This window comes from Azolla caroliniana, unplaced genomic scaffold (assembly GCF_043228905.1).
Source record: "Azolla caroliniana isolate FFs.n. ecotype wild unplaced genomic scaffold, voAzoCaro1.0.p SCAF_18, whole genome shotgun sequence".
NCBI lineage: Eukaryota > Viridiplantae > Streptophyta > Polypodiopsida > Salviniales > Salviniaceae > Azolla > Azolla caroliniana.
Genome location: NW_028230453.1, coordinates 15,504,134 through 15,522,349, shown reverse-complemented (window position 1 = coordinate 15,522,349; position 18,216 = coordinate 15,504,134). Strand labels below are relative to the sequence as shown.

Here is an 18,216-nt window from a genome sequence, read left to right as displayed (position 1 = left end):
AAGGTGATATCAGGTATAGGGAACTAAAACAATTCAATTCCCACTTTACCGACGGTTAATTCTTAAACCCGTCTACGGGTTTTCAAATTTGCACTGACTATGCCTTAGCCTTAACTGGACTGAACATGTTAAGAAGGCATAATCAGTGTGGCAAGGTCAAGCGGAACTGAACCGAGCTCAAACCTATCCGGTCCAAACCGTCAAAAGTGTTTAAAAATGGTTATTAACGGCTCAGTTCCAGCTCGTGCCGAACCGTTGCGAACTCCCTTCCAGGTCATGAAACCAGCGAGGAAAGCCAATCTTTCATTTACACTAAATCTGGAGATTGCTCTAAATGTGGGGGATACATACATATAAGTTCTCTTATCTAAATAAATAGCAGCAGTTAACCAGAGCACGTAACCAGGGTTAGGTCTAGGGTTAGGGTTTCCCATATTATCTTCTTTCTTCCGTTCTTTCTTCCCTACCCACACCTTTCTGCTTCTCTGTGTCTGACTCTGATTCTGAGTCTGTGAGAGCTAGATCCGTCTCTTCTCGTTCCCTTCAGATCCTCCCCAATTCGTTCCTGTCCAAGGTAAGTAAACCTCCTCCTTCCCTCTCTGTCTTTTTCATGACTGCTGCGCTCTGTTCTCGTGCTTGCTCTTCTTTTCTTTTTTCTTTTTTCTTTTGTCTTCTTCTATTCCTGTTGAAATCTAGTCTGTTTTCAGTTCGAAATTGAGAAATCAGGAGGCACTTCGCCCTTCCCCCTCCTCCCCCGCTTACGATTTTGCTGTAACCTCTTTCTGTCTAGAATTTCGGAGAAGAGAGAGACCATCTGATTTAGAGATTATCGCTCTAGAGAATCGTGGACATCCGTAGATTCACGATCAAGATCATGTAGATGCGGCGTTTCCTGTTTATTTTGGGACTTGCACTCATTGCTCTGTAGATGACATTATAGACAGGTTTACGGGGGTGATTCATAGCAAGAGCATGTAGATTCTGGTTTTCTATTGATTCTATGAAAAATAGGTTATCTACCCGAAGTTTATTGAGCACTACAGAAACTCATATAGAGAGATTTACAGGGTTCGTGATGTTTGTGGACATTGATGGAATGTGTGATGCGTAGAAAGGGATGCGGATAGAAAGTTCTCTGTTCTCTGTGAATCTGGTCAAAATCTATGTCTTTTTTCTGTTATTAATATGGTCAAAATCTGTTACCTCTTATATTCTTGTACAGAGATTCATATCAGAGAGAGGGAAGAAGGTTATGGAAACAGAAGCAGTGCCTCAATATGCCCCAGCTGATCCTACACTTCCACCTCCTTGGAGGGCATTAGTGGATGGAACTACAGGCTACATATACTATTGGAACACCGAAACGAACACAACACAATATGAGAAGCCAATGCCTACAAATCAATCTCAGTCAGCACAAGTCCCCCCCCAAGCCCCCTTTTCGGGTCCCAATGGAAATGCTCAAGTATCGCAAACTGAGCCTCGATCTGGTTCCACTGGAAATGTCCATGGGAACATGCCCCATTTTGGGGGTGCTCATGTGATGAATTCCCATGGCAATGCTCCTCCAGGTGGTGGTGGTGGGCATATGGTAAATAATTCTATTGCTACCCCTCAAGGAGGTGGGCAGATGATGAATCAAGGTGGGCATATTATGAACGGAGGACCCTTGCATACTGGGCGGGCACCATCTAATACTTATCCTAATCCAAACCCTATACATGCAAATGGTGGAAGTGGACCAATTCGTGGTGGCAATATAAATGCCTATGGAGATAAGGGGATGCCTCCTCATGGTGGTAATATGAACGAAAACTCATTTGGAGGTAATGGTATGCCTCCTCATGGTGGGATCCGAGAGGCTGGTAGAGGTTATCCAGGAGCTAATGTTGGAGGTAACCTGCCTAATGGTGTTTCTGTAAATTTGCCGATTCAACCCAAGCTAGCCGTTCTTCCTCAGAGGCAGCAGGTGAGTGTGTATTTCAATCAATTTGTGACTTCTGGAACCTTGTGATTTGCTTCTTTTATTTCAAATTTGGCATGTGTTTGTGTGGTGAGCTTATCAAATTGTGGGTGATAAATTTATTAAGATCTAGATGGCAATCTGAACAATTCCAGAGTGCCTTAAATTAGCTGATCTTGGTTATAGAGAAATGGTTTCATAGTGCATTAAATCCAGTCATGATGCAACTAGGAATTTGATCATGGGTTTCAATCATCGGAATTGGATTCTGATGAATCTGTTTTATAGGGCACATATCATCAAGAGGTGTTGTTCTTGTTCTCATTTTGCTATATTGTTTGTAAAATATTTTACTGTTGCCCTAGAAATTTGGCTAATAAGCAGTATGACATTTTGCTTGGCCATTTTGAAATGGCAGAGGGACAATAGTCCTTAAAATGGAGGAGCCAATGCTGGAAGGTTCCTAGATCAACAATTGGGTCAATCCAGTTAATTAGCATTAGTTTCTGTGGTGTATTGGGTCTAACTGTGAATGTGTTCTGTATAAAATAGTGTTAGGATTTGTCTTACCAACGATATTTTTAAAAATTATTCAATGGTCAACGATATTTCCTTGAATGAGATTCTTGGCAGCATTAGCAAGACTTGTGTCATTTAAACACACCTATGATGATGTAGAACCCAAAAGTCATTATGTTTTGGGTATGTTTCTAAGTTTGGGCTCTGTCTCATTATATCCTTATCTAGTAATTTTAAATGCATAAATATGATTGGGGCGTTTGTTTTTTGGCCAAACAGTCTGCCAAGTGCATTGTTTAGGAGAAATTTAGCTTCATAAATATGATTTTATTTATCAGTTACTCTATATGTGTAATTACATTTTGCTGTATAAATAAGATGTCTCCAGTGTGGCACTTTTAGCTAGTGGTGGTTCCATTGGTGTATTTTTGTATGTTGAAGCTCTACAGATTGGAGTGGCTGCATATATTCTGTTAATTCAGGAACACACGAATGCAACTAGGAACTGGTACATGAGCTTTAAGTAGGAAGACATTATCTGCTTATTTTTTGACCCTTCACATTTATCATTTGATCTCTCAGATGTGTCATGTCAATGATTCCTTTTAGAAGGATTTTTACTGTAATTACCCTAGACATGATCATTTTGTTTAGTGATGCAAGACTGTACCATACCAACACCACAAGTTCTAACTAATTTGTACGTATAGAAATAACATAACCGACAATTAAAAGCTTGTACGTGTCAATTCTACTTCCAGTAGAGCAAGAAATAGTTACTTTGTTCATTTTATACATATGCGATTAAACTAACTGATTTGTTTTGAAACTGGATAATTTAATTTGACCTTCTTAATCAAGATCATGTGATACCCAAGATATAACTACTTCACTTTTTTTCTCTTTACATGAGAATATCAAGCTGAAATTTAAAGGTGAATGTGTGACCAAAATTCTTCTAGAAAAGGGCTCTAAAATTAGACCGTTCTTATTTAGTTTTTAATAAGACCATCTGCATACTTTATTATAACTCATGTGCTATTTAGGAATTACGTTATAAGGGGATGCTCTGCTTTTACTTTTTATGTGATCAAGGGGTAGATCACATATATATGTATGGCGCATGTTATCTCTTCAATTTTGCAACAATGATCTCTCATCAGAGTGTTTGCTGTTGCTTCATTGTATTGATTAAGAGTTGCTTTCACCTTCATTTACTATAATTCGGGGTGGAAAGCAGATCATGGCTTATGTTTGTTCCTTTATCGGAGGAGGTTCATGGCCTTCATATGAAAACGTTTACATCGTGTTTCCTACCCATAGGAGTTGCAAGGCAGGAATGGTTTTCTACTTGTACTTCCACGGGCTGCTGCAGTGCAATGTTGCAGTGCAGATTCAGCCATTTTAACTCCTAGAGGTACCTAGGTCCTCTAAATGCATGGTTTTTTGTTCATTTTTGCTCAGGCAACAATAATATGTCAGATGAACTTAACCGATGTCCAAGTTAATTAAGGGTGTTCTAATTAATGTTGGTTCCATATTTGTAGGTGAGTGGTGGAATACCTGTGCTCTCTCAACCTGGTCGGCAAATGAATTCTTCAGATCTGGGGAGTAGTGCACCTGCTCATTCCGTTTCTTACAAAAGACCAGCTATTGAATTTAATAACAATGAATCTGATCCAATCAAGAGGCAGAGAATGCAAGGGTTGCCTGAACATGCTCCGAATTTGGATGTAGATGTCTATAGAAGACAACATGAAATCACTGTTGTTGTATGTTATCTCATATTCTACTAATTTCTTGTCACTTGTTATTCAGTTTTATTTGCGTGTTGCTGATAAATTCTATGAAATAAAATTTGGTAGGGAGAAAATGTGCCAGCTCCATTCATCACATTTAATGCAGCTAATTTTCCTCCTGAACTTGCAAGAGAGGTATGTGCTTACAAATAATGTTGTAATTGGGGTTTCCAGTGGTCAGTTCTTATATAGTGTTTGGATATAATAGGACCACACTATTTCTTCAGCCCCACTACATGGGTGGTGATTTATGGCATTCGTGTGAATTCCATTGCAAAGAGGAAAATTATTCTTAGGGCCTAGTCAGTGCTCTGCTAAAATATATTCACTTCAGAAGACACATTTCTTGTTTCATTATGAATATCTCTAGATGATATGTTTGCCTAATCAAATTTCCATTTTCTACAGCTTCTTTCTGCAGGATTTGCACATCCAACACCTATCCAAGCTCAATCATGGCCCCTTGCCCTACAGGGCCGGGACATCGTTGCTGTTGCTAAAACAGGATCAGGAAAGACTCTGGGGTACCTTTTGCCTGCATTTTTGCATCTTTCTCGGCAAAGAGCTAACTCACAATTTGGACCTATTGTCCTTGTCTTGGCCCCAACCCGTGAACTTGCAACCCAGATACAAGATGAAGCCATCAAATTTGGTCGATCTTCAAGAATATCGTGCACCGTAAGTAATTTTTCAAGGAAAACAGCTATATGCTCTGACCTTGAAGCAAAAATGCCTATGTAATTGTTTTTATATGAAGTACTGATGGATATAATTCTGTCTGACTATTTGCCTTTTTTAAATTAGTGTGTGTATGGGGGTGCTCCCAAAGGACCGCAGCTTCGTGATTTAGATCGTGGTGCTGATATTGTAATTGCTACCCCTGGGAGGCTCAATGACTTTTTGGAAATGAAGAAGGTCAGCTTGCGGCAGATTTCATACCTTGTTCTGGATGAAGCTGATCGGATGCTTGATATGGGTTTTGAACCACAAATTCGGAAGATTGTGAAGGAGATCCCCCCTCGTAGGCAAACTCTAATGTTTACTGCCACTTGGCCCAAGGAAGTACGGAAAATTTCTGCTGAGCTTTTGTGTAACCCGATACAAGTAAATATTGGGAATACTGACCAATTGGAAGCAAACAAGTCCATTACACAGGTTTATTAACTTTTACTCATGCTCTGGACTATTTGTAGTCTTTCAAAAATTCTGAAAATGTTTTGTATATTTTCAGCTAGTTGAAGTAGTTCCTCCGTTTGAGAAGCAAAGGCGGTTGGAACAAATTCTTCGTAGTCAAGAAGCAGGTGCAAAAATCATTATATTTTGCTCCACCAAGAAAATGTGTGATCAACTTGCCCGGACTTTAGCACGTGGTTTTGGAGCTGCAGCTATACATGGTGACAAGTCACAGCCAGAAAGGGATCATGTCCTTGCCCAATTCAAAGCTGGGAGAACTCCAATCTTAGTTGCTACAGATGTAGCTGCCCGTGGTCTGGATGTAAAGGATATAAGGTGCCATTCTGTACCATTTGTTTTTATCATATTTTAGGCCCAAATGCTTATAATTAATGTTAACATATTTCTTGATTTTCTTACTGGCCGCTGTGCTTATGATAATGTATCATGTTTATGATTGTCAGGGTGGTCATCAACTTCGATTTTCCAACAGGAGTGGAGGATTATGTGCATCGTATAGGTCGCACAGGAAGGGCAGGAGCAACAGGGATAGCTATTACCTTCTTTGGAGATCAGGATTCAAAATATGCTAAAGAACTCATAGGTGTTTTGGAGGGTGCCAATCAAAAGGTGCCTATGGAGCTAAGGGATTTAGCATCAAAGCCATTCTATCCAAAGAGTCGGGGGGGTCGTTGGGAAAATGCAGGTGGAGGTGGTGGTAGAGATGGTGGATATGGTAGCTTTGGTGGTGGTCGTGGGAGTGGCAGTGGTGGACGTGGAGGTGATGGACGTGGTGATAGTGGTGGTTATGGTGGTAGAGGTGCATGGGGTCCTCCTAGCCATTATGAGCGGCGTGAACGGCCTGTCGAACGGTATGATAATAAAGATAGGTTCTCTGATAAGAATGTTTCCCGAGATAGATACGCAGATGAAAGAAGTCGTGGCCGTGACACATCAAAAAGATTTGGCTCCAAAGATCGAGGCCGTAGTTATAGTCGTAGTTATAGTCGAAGTCGCAGTCAGAGCAGGGGGAGTGGAAGCCGTAGTTGGAGTCGGAGCCGTAGCCGCAGCCGTAGTGACAGTTATGACAGGTGTAGTGATGATTACAATCGAAGATCTCCCTACAGGGAGAGAGGCTCACGTAAGAGTAAATTGTCGAGGTCAAGATCTCCTGCCAGTAACCGTTCTCCAAATAAACATAGGAAAGCTTCTGATGCCAAAGATAGCAAATTCTCATCTATTCCTGAGGATCGCTACCTACCTGATATGAACCCTAGCACTGATTTTGAAGATAAATCTATACCAGTTACAATACCGGATATGGAGAATGACCTGAAGCAAGGTGATGTTGCGAAGGCTTGAGCAGACAAATTTCAAAACTTTTTTGAAGAAACCAAAGTGTTTCTCTTACATATTTTCTCCTTTATTGTTTGCTGAATCAAGTCTGGGCACATCTGATGGATCTGAAGTAAGCAAATCAGGCTGTCTGAACAAAAGATTATAAGAAAAAGAACATGGTGATAATGCCAATTTTATTATGTCATTCTTACAGACTAGTCATGGTCCCTAAATATTTTATTGGTTGTAATCTGAACAAGTTCCTGACAGTAATAGATACTTCTATTAAATTTTTTGCATTATCCTTTACTGGATTTATATTTTGGAATATGCGCTTGGTTTTATTTACCTTTGTTTTGAGTTTATGATTGTAGTCAGGACAAACTTCAATGTCTACATCTGGCAGCGAAGAGTTGTATCCAAACACTGTACATTGGTGTCTAAGAAAATACATATTCTGGATTTTGCAAAGCAAATATGACTATACCATGTTTGTCATTTTCCTTTCAATAATATTGCCCATATTTTGCATATGCATGTGCGCTGTTTTAGGTTGGATGAAATTTGTTTTAAACTAGATTTTAGAAGCTAGTCCTATATTGATTCCCCGTATCCTAAAAAACCTTGCCTCCTTATACAACTGTCTCTGACCTGTAAGTGTTAAATCTTTTGCTTATTGGTTTGTCGGGAAAAACTCGTATCCATAGTTTACCGTCACGGTGAGCATACCTCGTTATTGGCCTTCTTCCTACTTCTATTTGTCTTTGCTGTAATACATGCTGGTTCGAGAGCTTGGAGAGCAAACTTTCCGAAATATATTTTATTACCGCGATCAACAATCTCATTAAAACTATTGAAATCTCATTTCTCAAAGATTACAACTGTTTCTGACCTGTAAGTGTTAAATCTTTTGCTTATTGGTTTGTCGGGAAAAACTCGTATCCATAGTTTACCGTCACGGTGAGCATACCTCGTTATTGGCCTTCTTCCTACTTCTATTTGTCTTTGCTGTAATACATGCTGGTTCGAGAGCTTGGAGAGCAAACTTTCCGAAATATATTTTATTACCGCGATCAACAATCTCATTAAAACTATTGAAATCTCATTTCTCAAAGATTACAACTGTTTCTGACCTGTAAGTGTTAAATCTTTTGCTTATTGGTTTGTCGGGAAAAACTCGTATCCATAGTTTACCGTCACGGTGAGCATACCTCGTTATTGGCCTTCTTCCCACTTCTATTTGTCTTTGCTGTAATACATGCTGGTTCGAGAGCTTGGAGAGCAAACTTTCCAAAAGATATTTTATTACCGCGATCAACAATCTCATTAAAACTATTGAAATCTCATTTCTCAAAGATTACAACTGTCTCTGACCTGTAAGTGTTAAATCTTTTGCTTATTGGTTTGTCAGGAAAAACTCATATCCATAGTTTACCGTCACGGTGAGCATACCTCGTTATTGGCCTTCTTCCCACTTCTATTTGTCTTTGCTGTAATACATGCCGGTTCGAGAGCTTGGAGAGCAAACTTTCCAAAAGATATTTTATTACCGCGATCAACAATCTCATTAAAACTATTGAAATCTCATTTCTCAAAGATGTTCCCTCTTATCAATCCGTTTAGAATATGATTCAAGCTGTGAGCTAAATTGTTTTTTGAAGGTTCAGTCCCACCAATATTTTATCCCAAGAGAAGAATTTGATTATCCATTATTTTGAAGTTACCATATATGTATACACAGAATGGTGCATAGATCTAGTAGATTCAGGGTTTATATATGTGTAAAACAGAGTCATCTTATCCATAATCGAAAACTTCATTTTTGAAGAATGGTGAGAAATAAGACTTTTGATTATTGAGGGATGAGGCCAATCTATACAATATATGAACAAAAAACAATCAGGAGTATAATAAGCAAATAAAATGCATCCACCCCTCTTCAGGGAGGGGTAAAATCCAATCTAGAAAAAGAGATTATAAAACTCTTTGTACGATTGATCGGTATGTGTCGGTTAGGGTTACTTGTGAGTCTTATTTCTTTTAATGCCGATATAGAACTTGTGGTTATGTGAGCAACAGGGTTACCCATTATATGTAGATACACATTTTGAAGAGAGAATTCCATTATCCAGTATTGATGTTACCATATATGTATACATGGAATGGAGCGTAGATTTAATAGATTGGGGGGTTATATACATGTAAAACAGAGTCTATATCCTCTTATCCCATAGTTGAAAACTTCATTTTTGAAGAAGGGGAGAAATAAGAGGTTTGGTTATTGAGGGATGAAGTCAATCTACAATATATGAACAAAAATGGGAGAAATAAGAGTGTTGGTTATTGAGGGATGAGGCTAATCTACAATATATGAACAAAAATCAATCAGGAGTATAATAAGCAAATAAAATACATCCACTCCTCTTCAGGGAGGGGTTAAATCCGAACTAGGAAAAGAGCTGATACAACTCCTTGTACGATTGATCGGTATGTGTCGGATAGGGCTACCTGGGGCTGAACGAGGAGTCTCATTTCTTTTCAATGCCGATATAAAACTTGCAGTTATGTGTGCAACAGGGCTACCCAAATAACTAACTTGATCGGGTTTCCGATTTAACTCCTTGAACACCTCCATCTGGTACTCCAATATCTCTTTCATATTAGCTTCACCTGGCTTTTCTCTTGCTTTTTTCCGATGCTCTTCTTTCACAGCCTCGGCGCATAACCCACATATCCATTTCCCACAATATGTTGCCCTTATGTGAGCTATGTATGTCTCTGTGCATTCCTCTTCTATTTTACAATACTCACATTGCACCTCCTCTACTTTCACCTCCATCATCATCATCGAACCACTTGAAGTTATGGCGATTCCTTGATCTTCATCCAATGCGTCTTGGAAAATCTGTTCTGATGGTGGTGATGGTATAACCATCTCATTATGGTTTGATACTGTTCTATGATCATGACTTGTTATATTACTTAAATCATTTGATGACAAGTCGTGGAAAACCTCGGCGGGTATATTAATGTAGTGGGGCATCTCTAAATGTGAACCACTGGAGTTCATTCTATTGCTACTGTCCAAAGCACTAGAAGTAGCATACATGCTTGCCATAGCCCAATGCACACTGTGGAACGTTTTAGAAAGAATCCCCACCAATTAGGAGAATGGCAGAATGGTTTAAATGAGAAAAAAATTGATTTTAACACAAAACGGATGTCAATTGACTGTATTTAACAACGATCACCAAATATCCTGCAAAAAATGACATGTATTTGTGCATTAGAAACCATTTCATAACCTGACTGGCTAAAGATCATCACATTATATTAATTAGCAGCACTGACAGGCCTATCTACCATTAAAGCAATGGTTTGGGGTGATTACATGTATCGATAAATGGATAGATTATTTTGCAATCTCAGTCTTCTTTCTGAATTTAATTGCACCTTTGCAATTCCTGAACAAAAGGTATTAGCAGTGATTAGAATTAATTGCAGGCCATTTAAAGCTAGGTTACCAAACCCCTCATAGGCAGCCACATACACATACATGTACACAATAACACACAAACGGACTTGAACAACAGACCTAACAGAGAAAATTGAACCAGAAACTCACAGAAAAATCTCCAAGATTCAATGATAGGTAAATAAAAATTTAACAAAATTTCATCTGCGAGAGAATGCACAACAGTAATTATTTCCCTCAGTAAACAAATTTCAATCTTGTTTCTCATCTCCTACCCCTCTAAAATTCTTCTCTCTAATGCAATCATCATCATCATCGTTTCCTTCAGATATTTTCGTACCGTTTCTCCCAGTTTCTGACAGGCCTCAAGCGTTTCCTCTCCGACTTCTGATCGCTCACGCCGGGCGTTTCCTCAGCCTGGTTTTGGGTGCCCGCCACTAACAATTCTGGGCCTATTTCAGAGGCCTGACGACCCTAGCGTTTCTAAACAAATTTCATGATAACCCCCCCCCCCCCCCCTTCAAAACGAGCGTTTCGGGAGGAACAAATCTAAACGCCCACGAGCGTTTCTGACCGATCTGGCGTTGAGAGATCACAGGACCGTTTCCATATCGATTTTCTGAGAGCTCTCTTGACAATATATAACCTTTTTGATTCTCTCTTCTTTCTCTCAATCATAGTCAGAACACATCTATCTATCTATCTATCTATCTATCTATCTATCTATCTACCTCTCTATCTATATATGTACATATATGGCTTTGTCTCTCTCTCTCTCTCTTTATCTGGGTGGGTATACCTGATCATCATGATGGCTAGGATATGGTGTGTACGTTTCTGCGCGTGAATGGCCGCAACCGGTGTAATGAATGATGGATGGGGTGAGAGAAACAGAGAGCAAAAGGGGCAGAAAAGGAAGGGAGAAAGGGAAAGAAGACAGATGAAACAGAAGAAGAAACAGAAGAAGAAGAAGAAGAAGAAGAAGAAGAAACAGAGGAGAGGAGAGGTGCAGGGGAAGCACAGAGAGAGAGAGAGAGAGAGAGAGAGAGAAGAGAGAAGAAGGTCATATAATTCATTCATATTATGAGTCATCATCATCATCATCATCATCATCTCATCATCATCATCATGGGCATGGGCATGGGCATGGGCATGGGCATGATCATGGATATCATCATGGGTATCATGACCATCCATCATTATTGCCATATTATTTGCTCATTCCCGGCAATCCGAAAACTTTACCGCTTTCCCAAGTCTCGGCCTCGTCCGTAACCCTCTATATATATGTACATATATCAGAGTCAGACAATCAGACAGAGACAGAGACAGACAGAGAGAGCCCAGATGGATGGAATCATGGATGTAGCTCGTTTGATTTTAGGACCCTAGATCAAGCTCTGGAGTAAACATTTTCGGCTCCTTGATTGTCAATGGAGAACCCCACACTTAACCGTGTTTGGCAGCAAATTCCTAAACCATCGCTTTTTGCCGATACTTGGTTATGTTAGTAGATGCAATGTTACCTAGTTATCTGGGGAACGAACCGATACAAAGGCTACCATGCGCATATGTTGCCGAGACACCTTCATCATAGACTTGTACCCAAGTGGGAACATGAGTGATGACATGTATTGGGCATCCAATATAGAGCATGCTATAAACGACATCCATGCATGGGGGGGCACCCTACACACATGTAGTGGCCTATATGTACGTCTAAACTATTTGGATCCTTTGTGTGCCTGTACAACCAACTATTATACTGAATTCATGTGGAAGGCTAAATCTCCGCTCGCTACAACATTTCCATTGGTAATCCAAAGCGTACATTTAGTCTAACTAAGATAGATTTTCTCGAGTTTTGAGATGCTTAAGGGTAGAGAAATTTTTTGGTTAAGATGCTCTACCACTCCATTAAAGGTTGAGCCCCGGGCGTGTTGGACATACATGTTATCTCTTGTTCATATAATATAAGATTTCTAGTCTAATGACTAGCATGCATTTGCTCATACAATTCAACCCAATAAACGCTTCTCTAAAAAATTAAATTAAGACGAAAGTTCAAGCTAGAAAATTAGGTCGTAATTGAGATATTGGGGTTCGGACCAATAAATAGTTGGCATGCCAAAAATCGACACATAAGCATTTCTCAAGTCAGAAGTGATTAATAAGAATTTATGAAAGGGTTGTGTATACATTATATTCTATGAGTACCTCTATGGTAGCATAAGCAAACGTAGATTGAAGTCTACCATCACGTGTTGTATTTCCTTGAATAAAATATATCTCAAAGTGCAACAATCTTCGCCGAATTTATATGATAATAATATCGATACGCTTCGAGCCTCGACTCGTTCCACTAGGCGACAAATATCTTCCTATGTGAGCACTTTTGGTCCCTATTATCTCATACTCATGGCTGTGACATTGAGATGTATTAAAATGATTTCTCAAGTCTCTCTCTAGCACGTGCGTAGATAAACAAACTTTCAAGGTTAACTTTCTTGTCGTTATTGAAACTTTATAGAGCTCCCTTTTTATTGGCATGCCCATTACGTCGGAGTTTCGAGTTCTCACCAAATAGGAAGTTGAACACAAATCTCCCCTACAAAGTTTGTATACAATTATTGGTCCATAATTCGAGGTTATTAACATCTGTTTATTTATATCATATGAAAATGATTGGCCCCACAAGAAGACAAACACTTATTTGATGGGGCCATACTTGGCGATTAAAAAAAGGGACCAATAATGAGGGCGTATGAGCATATATTTACATCGCTTCGAAGTTATCTTTGACCGGCTTCATCTCCCACCTCGCATGTCGTTACATTTGTTGTATGATTTTAGAAAGTTTTATTTTTAGTGCTATACACTGTCAAGTTCATAGTTCAAAACATGAACATACCCAAGCCTATGAAATGACTTAATACTTGGAAAACATTGGTTAGCTCAAACCAAATATATATTTTTTGGGTCTATATTGCTAGATGTAGGTTGTTCATTACAAAAGGTTAATTTTCAAAATGATTGAAACGTCTATGTTTCAAGGTGAACAAGTATTGCAGTTTTTTTTTTTGTTTCCTATAAACATTATTTGACATTCAGGTAAAAGTGGTTGATCACATGAGCTTGATATCTTGGAGACCTCATCGAGGCTAAAAATGTATAGAATTATTGCCCCTTGAGTGTTGAGTTCAACAATACAAGGATAGTGCCAAGCAAGGCATGTACAACAAGGTCATTCTCAAAGGGAGGCACATATGACTGAACTAATGAGTTCAAATGTACAACATAGCCCATATGTTGGCAACTTTCTCTCTTCATTCTTTTGCATTGTTGATTCCTTTAACTTTGCAATTTGCAAATGCAAAATTGTATATTTCATTACCAAGTTTAATTAAATGGTGATGTATATGTAGTATATGGGTGCAAACATGCATGATTCGACAACTAATGTGTTTAAGTATCATTTACCATTGTAGCCTTCGGCCGTTTTTTAAATACTACTAAGAAAATCTTCAAGGAAAAAATAAACTTGTGAGTCAAACCAACACACACAACTTCATTGTCACATCTCGTACTTCATTGTCTTTCTAATAGTAACTAAGGAAATTGTATGCATACATACATACATACATACATACATACATACATACATACATACATACATACATATATGCATGTATGTATGCATACACATAGACACACGTGTTTCGAAGCAAGATATATATATTTGAAGGCAAAAATTTTCATAACACATGGAGGAAGTTAATTTACGGTTCAATTTTAAGTCAAGCAAGTGTCATCAAGGCCTATACATTTTTTTTGCAATTTTTGTCGTGACTTTGTCGAACAATATTCGATATAATTGAAATATTTCACGATCTCCAAGTTGTCTTTATATTCTTAAAAATGCTTGTTACATCATTATTAATCTATACATTGCACGTTACACATTTGTTAAGCGAGTTTTGGTATATCTTTAAAATTATGAAATGCATTAACGCAAGAATATGTGTAGTAATGTTCGCCACCGTGTATGAATAGCAAAATTGATGGATACTATTTGTATGTAGTCAACCCATCCATGTATTTCCAATTGTTAGACAATTCCGCCTTTTGTTGTTTAAAAAGAAGATATTTATCAATGTAGAACTCTAAAAAATATTCAAGGCACAAAACTTAAAACAAGAAATAAAAGATTGAAGCATGAATAGCAGAAAGTCAATATCATAACCATTATTTGCTAACACACCACCAATAGTGCTCTAGGAACACCATGTGACCATTGACTACCAAAAATCAAAGACACCCAACCCAAGCTTGTACTAGCTTTTCAGTTTAAACTTTAAAAAACAAAAATGATCAAAATTCATTAATGCATTTAACTTTCACCTTCCTCACTAGTAGAACAACTTGAACCCCCATAGTTGAGTTGATCACTAACTACTCATTTAAAAAAAGGAGGCTAATAACTCCTAGATGAGCATTATAACATACAAGACATCGAGTTCTTGCTCAAAGGGATTTTGTTTTAATATCCCACATTGATGCAATCGTTTATTATTTCTAAGTGAATTTGGTTCGTCTCTTAGAAACAAAAACTCTATGATTCTTGCATGATTTTCGTTTTCCACGTACCTAGAAACTAATTTATAGGAATTGGCTTTAAATGCCCACCATTTATAATTGTGACAAATGTAAACCTCTCCTTTAAACTATGATGTTTTTGGATCAATAATGTTTTTAGCTCCTTGGCATACCTTTGAAAGTGCATTATGATTGTTTTAATCACAACACTCATGATTTAATTGCAAGCACAAAAACAAAAATCCAATGTACCGTGTTGATTGGAAAACATTAGAAGTTCTTTTATCAATACCATGATGCATCTTTGTACATGCTTCCTGTCAACTTTACCGTCAACTTTACCACCATAACATTTCAATTGTGATGATAACATCAAAAGACCTTAGATATTATAAATGTAGAACTTCAAACATAATCCTTAACACTTTCCAAATGTTGAAGGCTTCCTCTATAATTAAATTATGCAACCTCATTAATTCCCTAGGAATATCAACAATTGTTCATTTATTGCTAATTGACTTGCGAAACAATGGAGTGTCATCGCCAATCATTGTGGTTGTCTATCTCTCTATTATGTATATTCATTGAGGTCACACATTATGCTTGGCAATCTACTTTAGACACCATCTCTAGGGGAGTGCCTCACTTAGATGTGCCTACTTTCTAGACCAAATCATTGATGGTAGGTATATTGTTCTTAGTCGCAATATCTCATGGTTTTATGAAATCAAAGAAGATATTACATGCTTCTTCTTTTTTCAAATTTTTTTCCCAAAAAAATACTCCCATTAGTTATAAAATTTTACAAATGAGACGATTATGTACAAATCCCTGTAGGGACGTGATAGTTCCATCTTATGTGGATGCCCACTGACTCAAGAAAGGGAGAAGATGACCATTGTTAGATGAAGGTTATTCGTTGTCTTTCAACTCCATTGGAGCCACCCTTGAGGCCATAATATTGGCTCTTTAGAGTGGCTACAATTTCACTCCATATCTCTTGCAGTAACCTTGTTGGATGCGCAGTTTGGTTGGAGAAGACTTGTCTACACCGTTGTTTCCAAAGAATCCAAAGAGTTATTGGGTTAACCTATTCCAACACAACTTGAGATTTGTCATTAAGAGGAGTTGAGTGGACATTGCCGTTGGAGGAGAAAAAAACCTCTTATGCTTTTATCACCAAAGTCATCCCCTCCTCCTGATGCTCGTATCTGCCAACTGCAGTCTGCCATGATAGCCAACATATATTTCCCCACTTGATTGAGCCTTGCACCTGGCATAATTGCAACAAGCGGCCAACCCCCCGCCATATTTGATGGGACGTTGGGCAGTTCCACAAAGCGTGTCGTATTGATTCTACTGCATGTGGGCACTCTACACAATTAGGAGAGCTAAGGTTCCCACGTTGCCATGCACCCACTGGTAGGGACTTATGTATTAATAGCCATTGGAACGTGGTAATTCGCCTCGCGTGTTGTTGTTTCCAGATTTTCTACCAAAACTTGGTGATTCTTGTGGGAAGAACTTGAAATGTGTGCCAGACCTTCACATCAGCTGGCTCTTGGGTAGTTTGAGCAACTAGAATGTGGCAACCCAATCTAGTTGTGAACTGGAAGAAAGGGATGGGTTTGCTTCCTTGCCCCGCATAAGGATCACGCCATGTCCATTGCAAAGGGTCCCAACTGACCTTACGTAGCCATGTGTTTTCATGAGTACATATGTGGCAATCGGGTTGTACTTTGATCGGATCAGGATCTACAATCCATTTATGACCAATATACGTGAGTACTCGAATTGCGTTATTCTGTGTTGGTGTCTTAGTGTCTCGCAATTCAGAGTCTTCGAGCTTGTTTGGTGGTCCCCTACCTCTCGAGATCAGAGATCCCTCCTCCTTGTGGCCTATCCATTTCTCCATTGTCGTCCTTTGAGTAGGAGTTTCCCTAATCAATAAAGTGTTAACGATTTCCGATCTCATAGACCATCCACCCCTGATTCCATGGAGTATGTTGGCTTGATCTTGTAATGTCAATGACATAAACCGTCGCCAACATTCTATACTTTTTCCTGGACCTTCTGCAATGTATCCCCATGACAACCCCTTACGTGATCCCAATAGTTGATTAGATTCATCCTTGATACATGGGTTCCATAGGATATGTTAATTGAACCAAGCAGGTTCGGATCTTGGTTGATCACACTTGACGTCTCGTCTAATGTCACACCATGCCTTCCACACGGATGCACTGAATCTATCCTCCAATTGGCAGGAGAAACTAGGTTTGAGATCCGTGTTTAGAATCCACCCCGTTTGGGGGGCCCAATTGACCCCTTTTCGTGGTCTAAAGTAAGGGAAACGTAACCACAATAGCATTTCCAACAGTCATTTCCTGGTTGGAGTCCTCACACCACAAATTTGGCAAGTAAGGCTTTTGATTGTGAAAGGGGATCGATAAGACCCAATCCCCCTCTCGACCTGGGCGCTGTGAGTATAGGCCATGCCACCTTTGCGCGACCTACATGGTCTTCCTTACCAGACCAAATGTAGTTGCGGACCAGTCGTTGAATCTGATGTATACTTTCCTTGGAGATTGTCCAACATGATAGATTGTACCATGCTGTTGCGAGTAGTACCTAGTTTGCCATTGTGATGCGACTCGCTAGCGACAATTTTTTGAGCTCCAATGTATCAACTTTTGTCGAATGGAATGGATAACGGGTGCAATCATAATCTCCAGCGGTATGTTGAAAACGATTTGGAAACCCAAATATTTGATGCTCGCTCCTTGATTGATCTATTTGAAAGCGGGATGTGGGTTCCACGCCAGATGTGTTTCATGAGAAAGCCATATTGTGTAGGATTTGTGCCAATTGATCATGGCATTGGATCTCTTGCAAAATACGGCTAGCCCACTTTCTAGCTTTTGGAGGTTTTCCAAGTCCCCTTGTAGGTAAATCGTTGTGTCATTTGCAAATTCTATATCCAAGATGCTTTGGTGAGAATGAGGTACGGGAAGACCACGTAGGTTGAGATGCCGCGAGTTGAGAAAGCAAGAGAGTGCTTCGGCGTATAATAGAAATAAGCATGGAGCTAGTGGGCATCCCTGTCGTACTAATCAGGATATTCGAAAAAAGGGGCCCCTTTCACCCGCTAGTGAAACGCAATTGTTGCCACTCCTATAAAGTCTTGCAATGCCTTTGATCCATGTCTCTTGAAAGCCGAGTTTCCCCATCACACTTTCTAGAAAGTTCCAGCATACCCTGTCATATGCTTTCTCAAAATCGAGTAGCACCACCGCTACCTTGTTGTTGGTACGCTTGGCAAGGGCTACTGCTTCCCAGAATGAGAAGAGGTT

General features: G+C 39.2%; 1 protein-coding gene across 1 annotated transcript; it reads left to right on the top strand.

Annotated features, from left to right (window-relative positions):
* Positions 1-437: 437 nt before the first annotated feature.
* On the top strand, positions 438-6,997 carry LOC147852510 (DEAD-box ATP-dependent RNA helicase 14-like). Its single transcript, XM_087334468.1, has 8 exons — positions 438-574; positions 1,223-1,969; positions 4,030-4,254; positions 4,348-4,416; positions 4,690-4,959; positions 5,086-5,436; positions 5,513-5,790; positions 5,919-6,997. The coding sequence occupies exons 2-8, from the start codon at positions 1,253-1,255 to the stop codon at positions 6,814-6,816; spliced, it is 2,808 nt and encodes a 935-aa protein (XP_087190594.1). The 5' UTR covers positions 438-574; positions 1,223-1,252; the 3' UTR covers positions 6,817-6,997.
* The last annotated feature ends 11,219 nt before the right edge of the window (positions 6,998-18,216 follow it).

Bases quoted from the DNA above. Each gene is read 5' to 3' on its own strand.
- LOC147852510 (XM_087334468.1), top strand. From the start codon at position 1,253: ATGGAAACAGAAGCAGTGCCTCAATATGCCCCAGCTGATCCTACACTT. The intron at 4,255-4,347 runs GTATGTTATCTC...AAAATTTGGTAG, and splicing joins AACATGAAATCACTGTTGTT to GGAGAAAATGTGCCAGCTCC. The intron at 5,791-5,918 runs GTGCCATTCTGT...TATGATTGTCAG, and splicing joins CTGGATGTAAAGGATATAAG to GGTGGTCATCAACTTCGATT.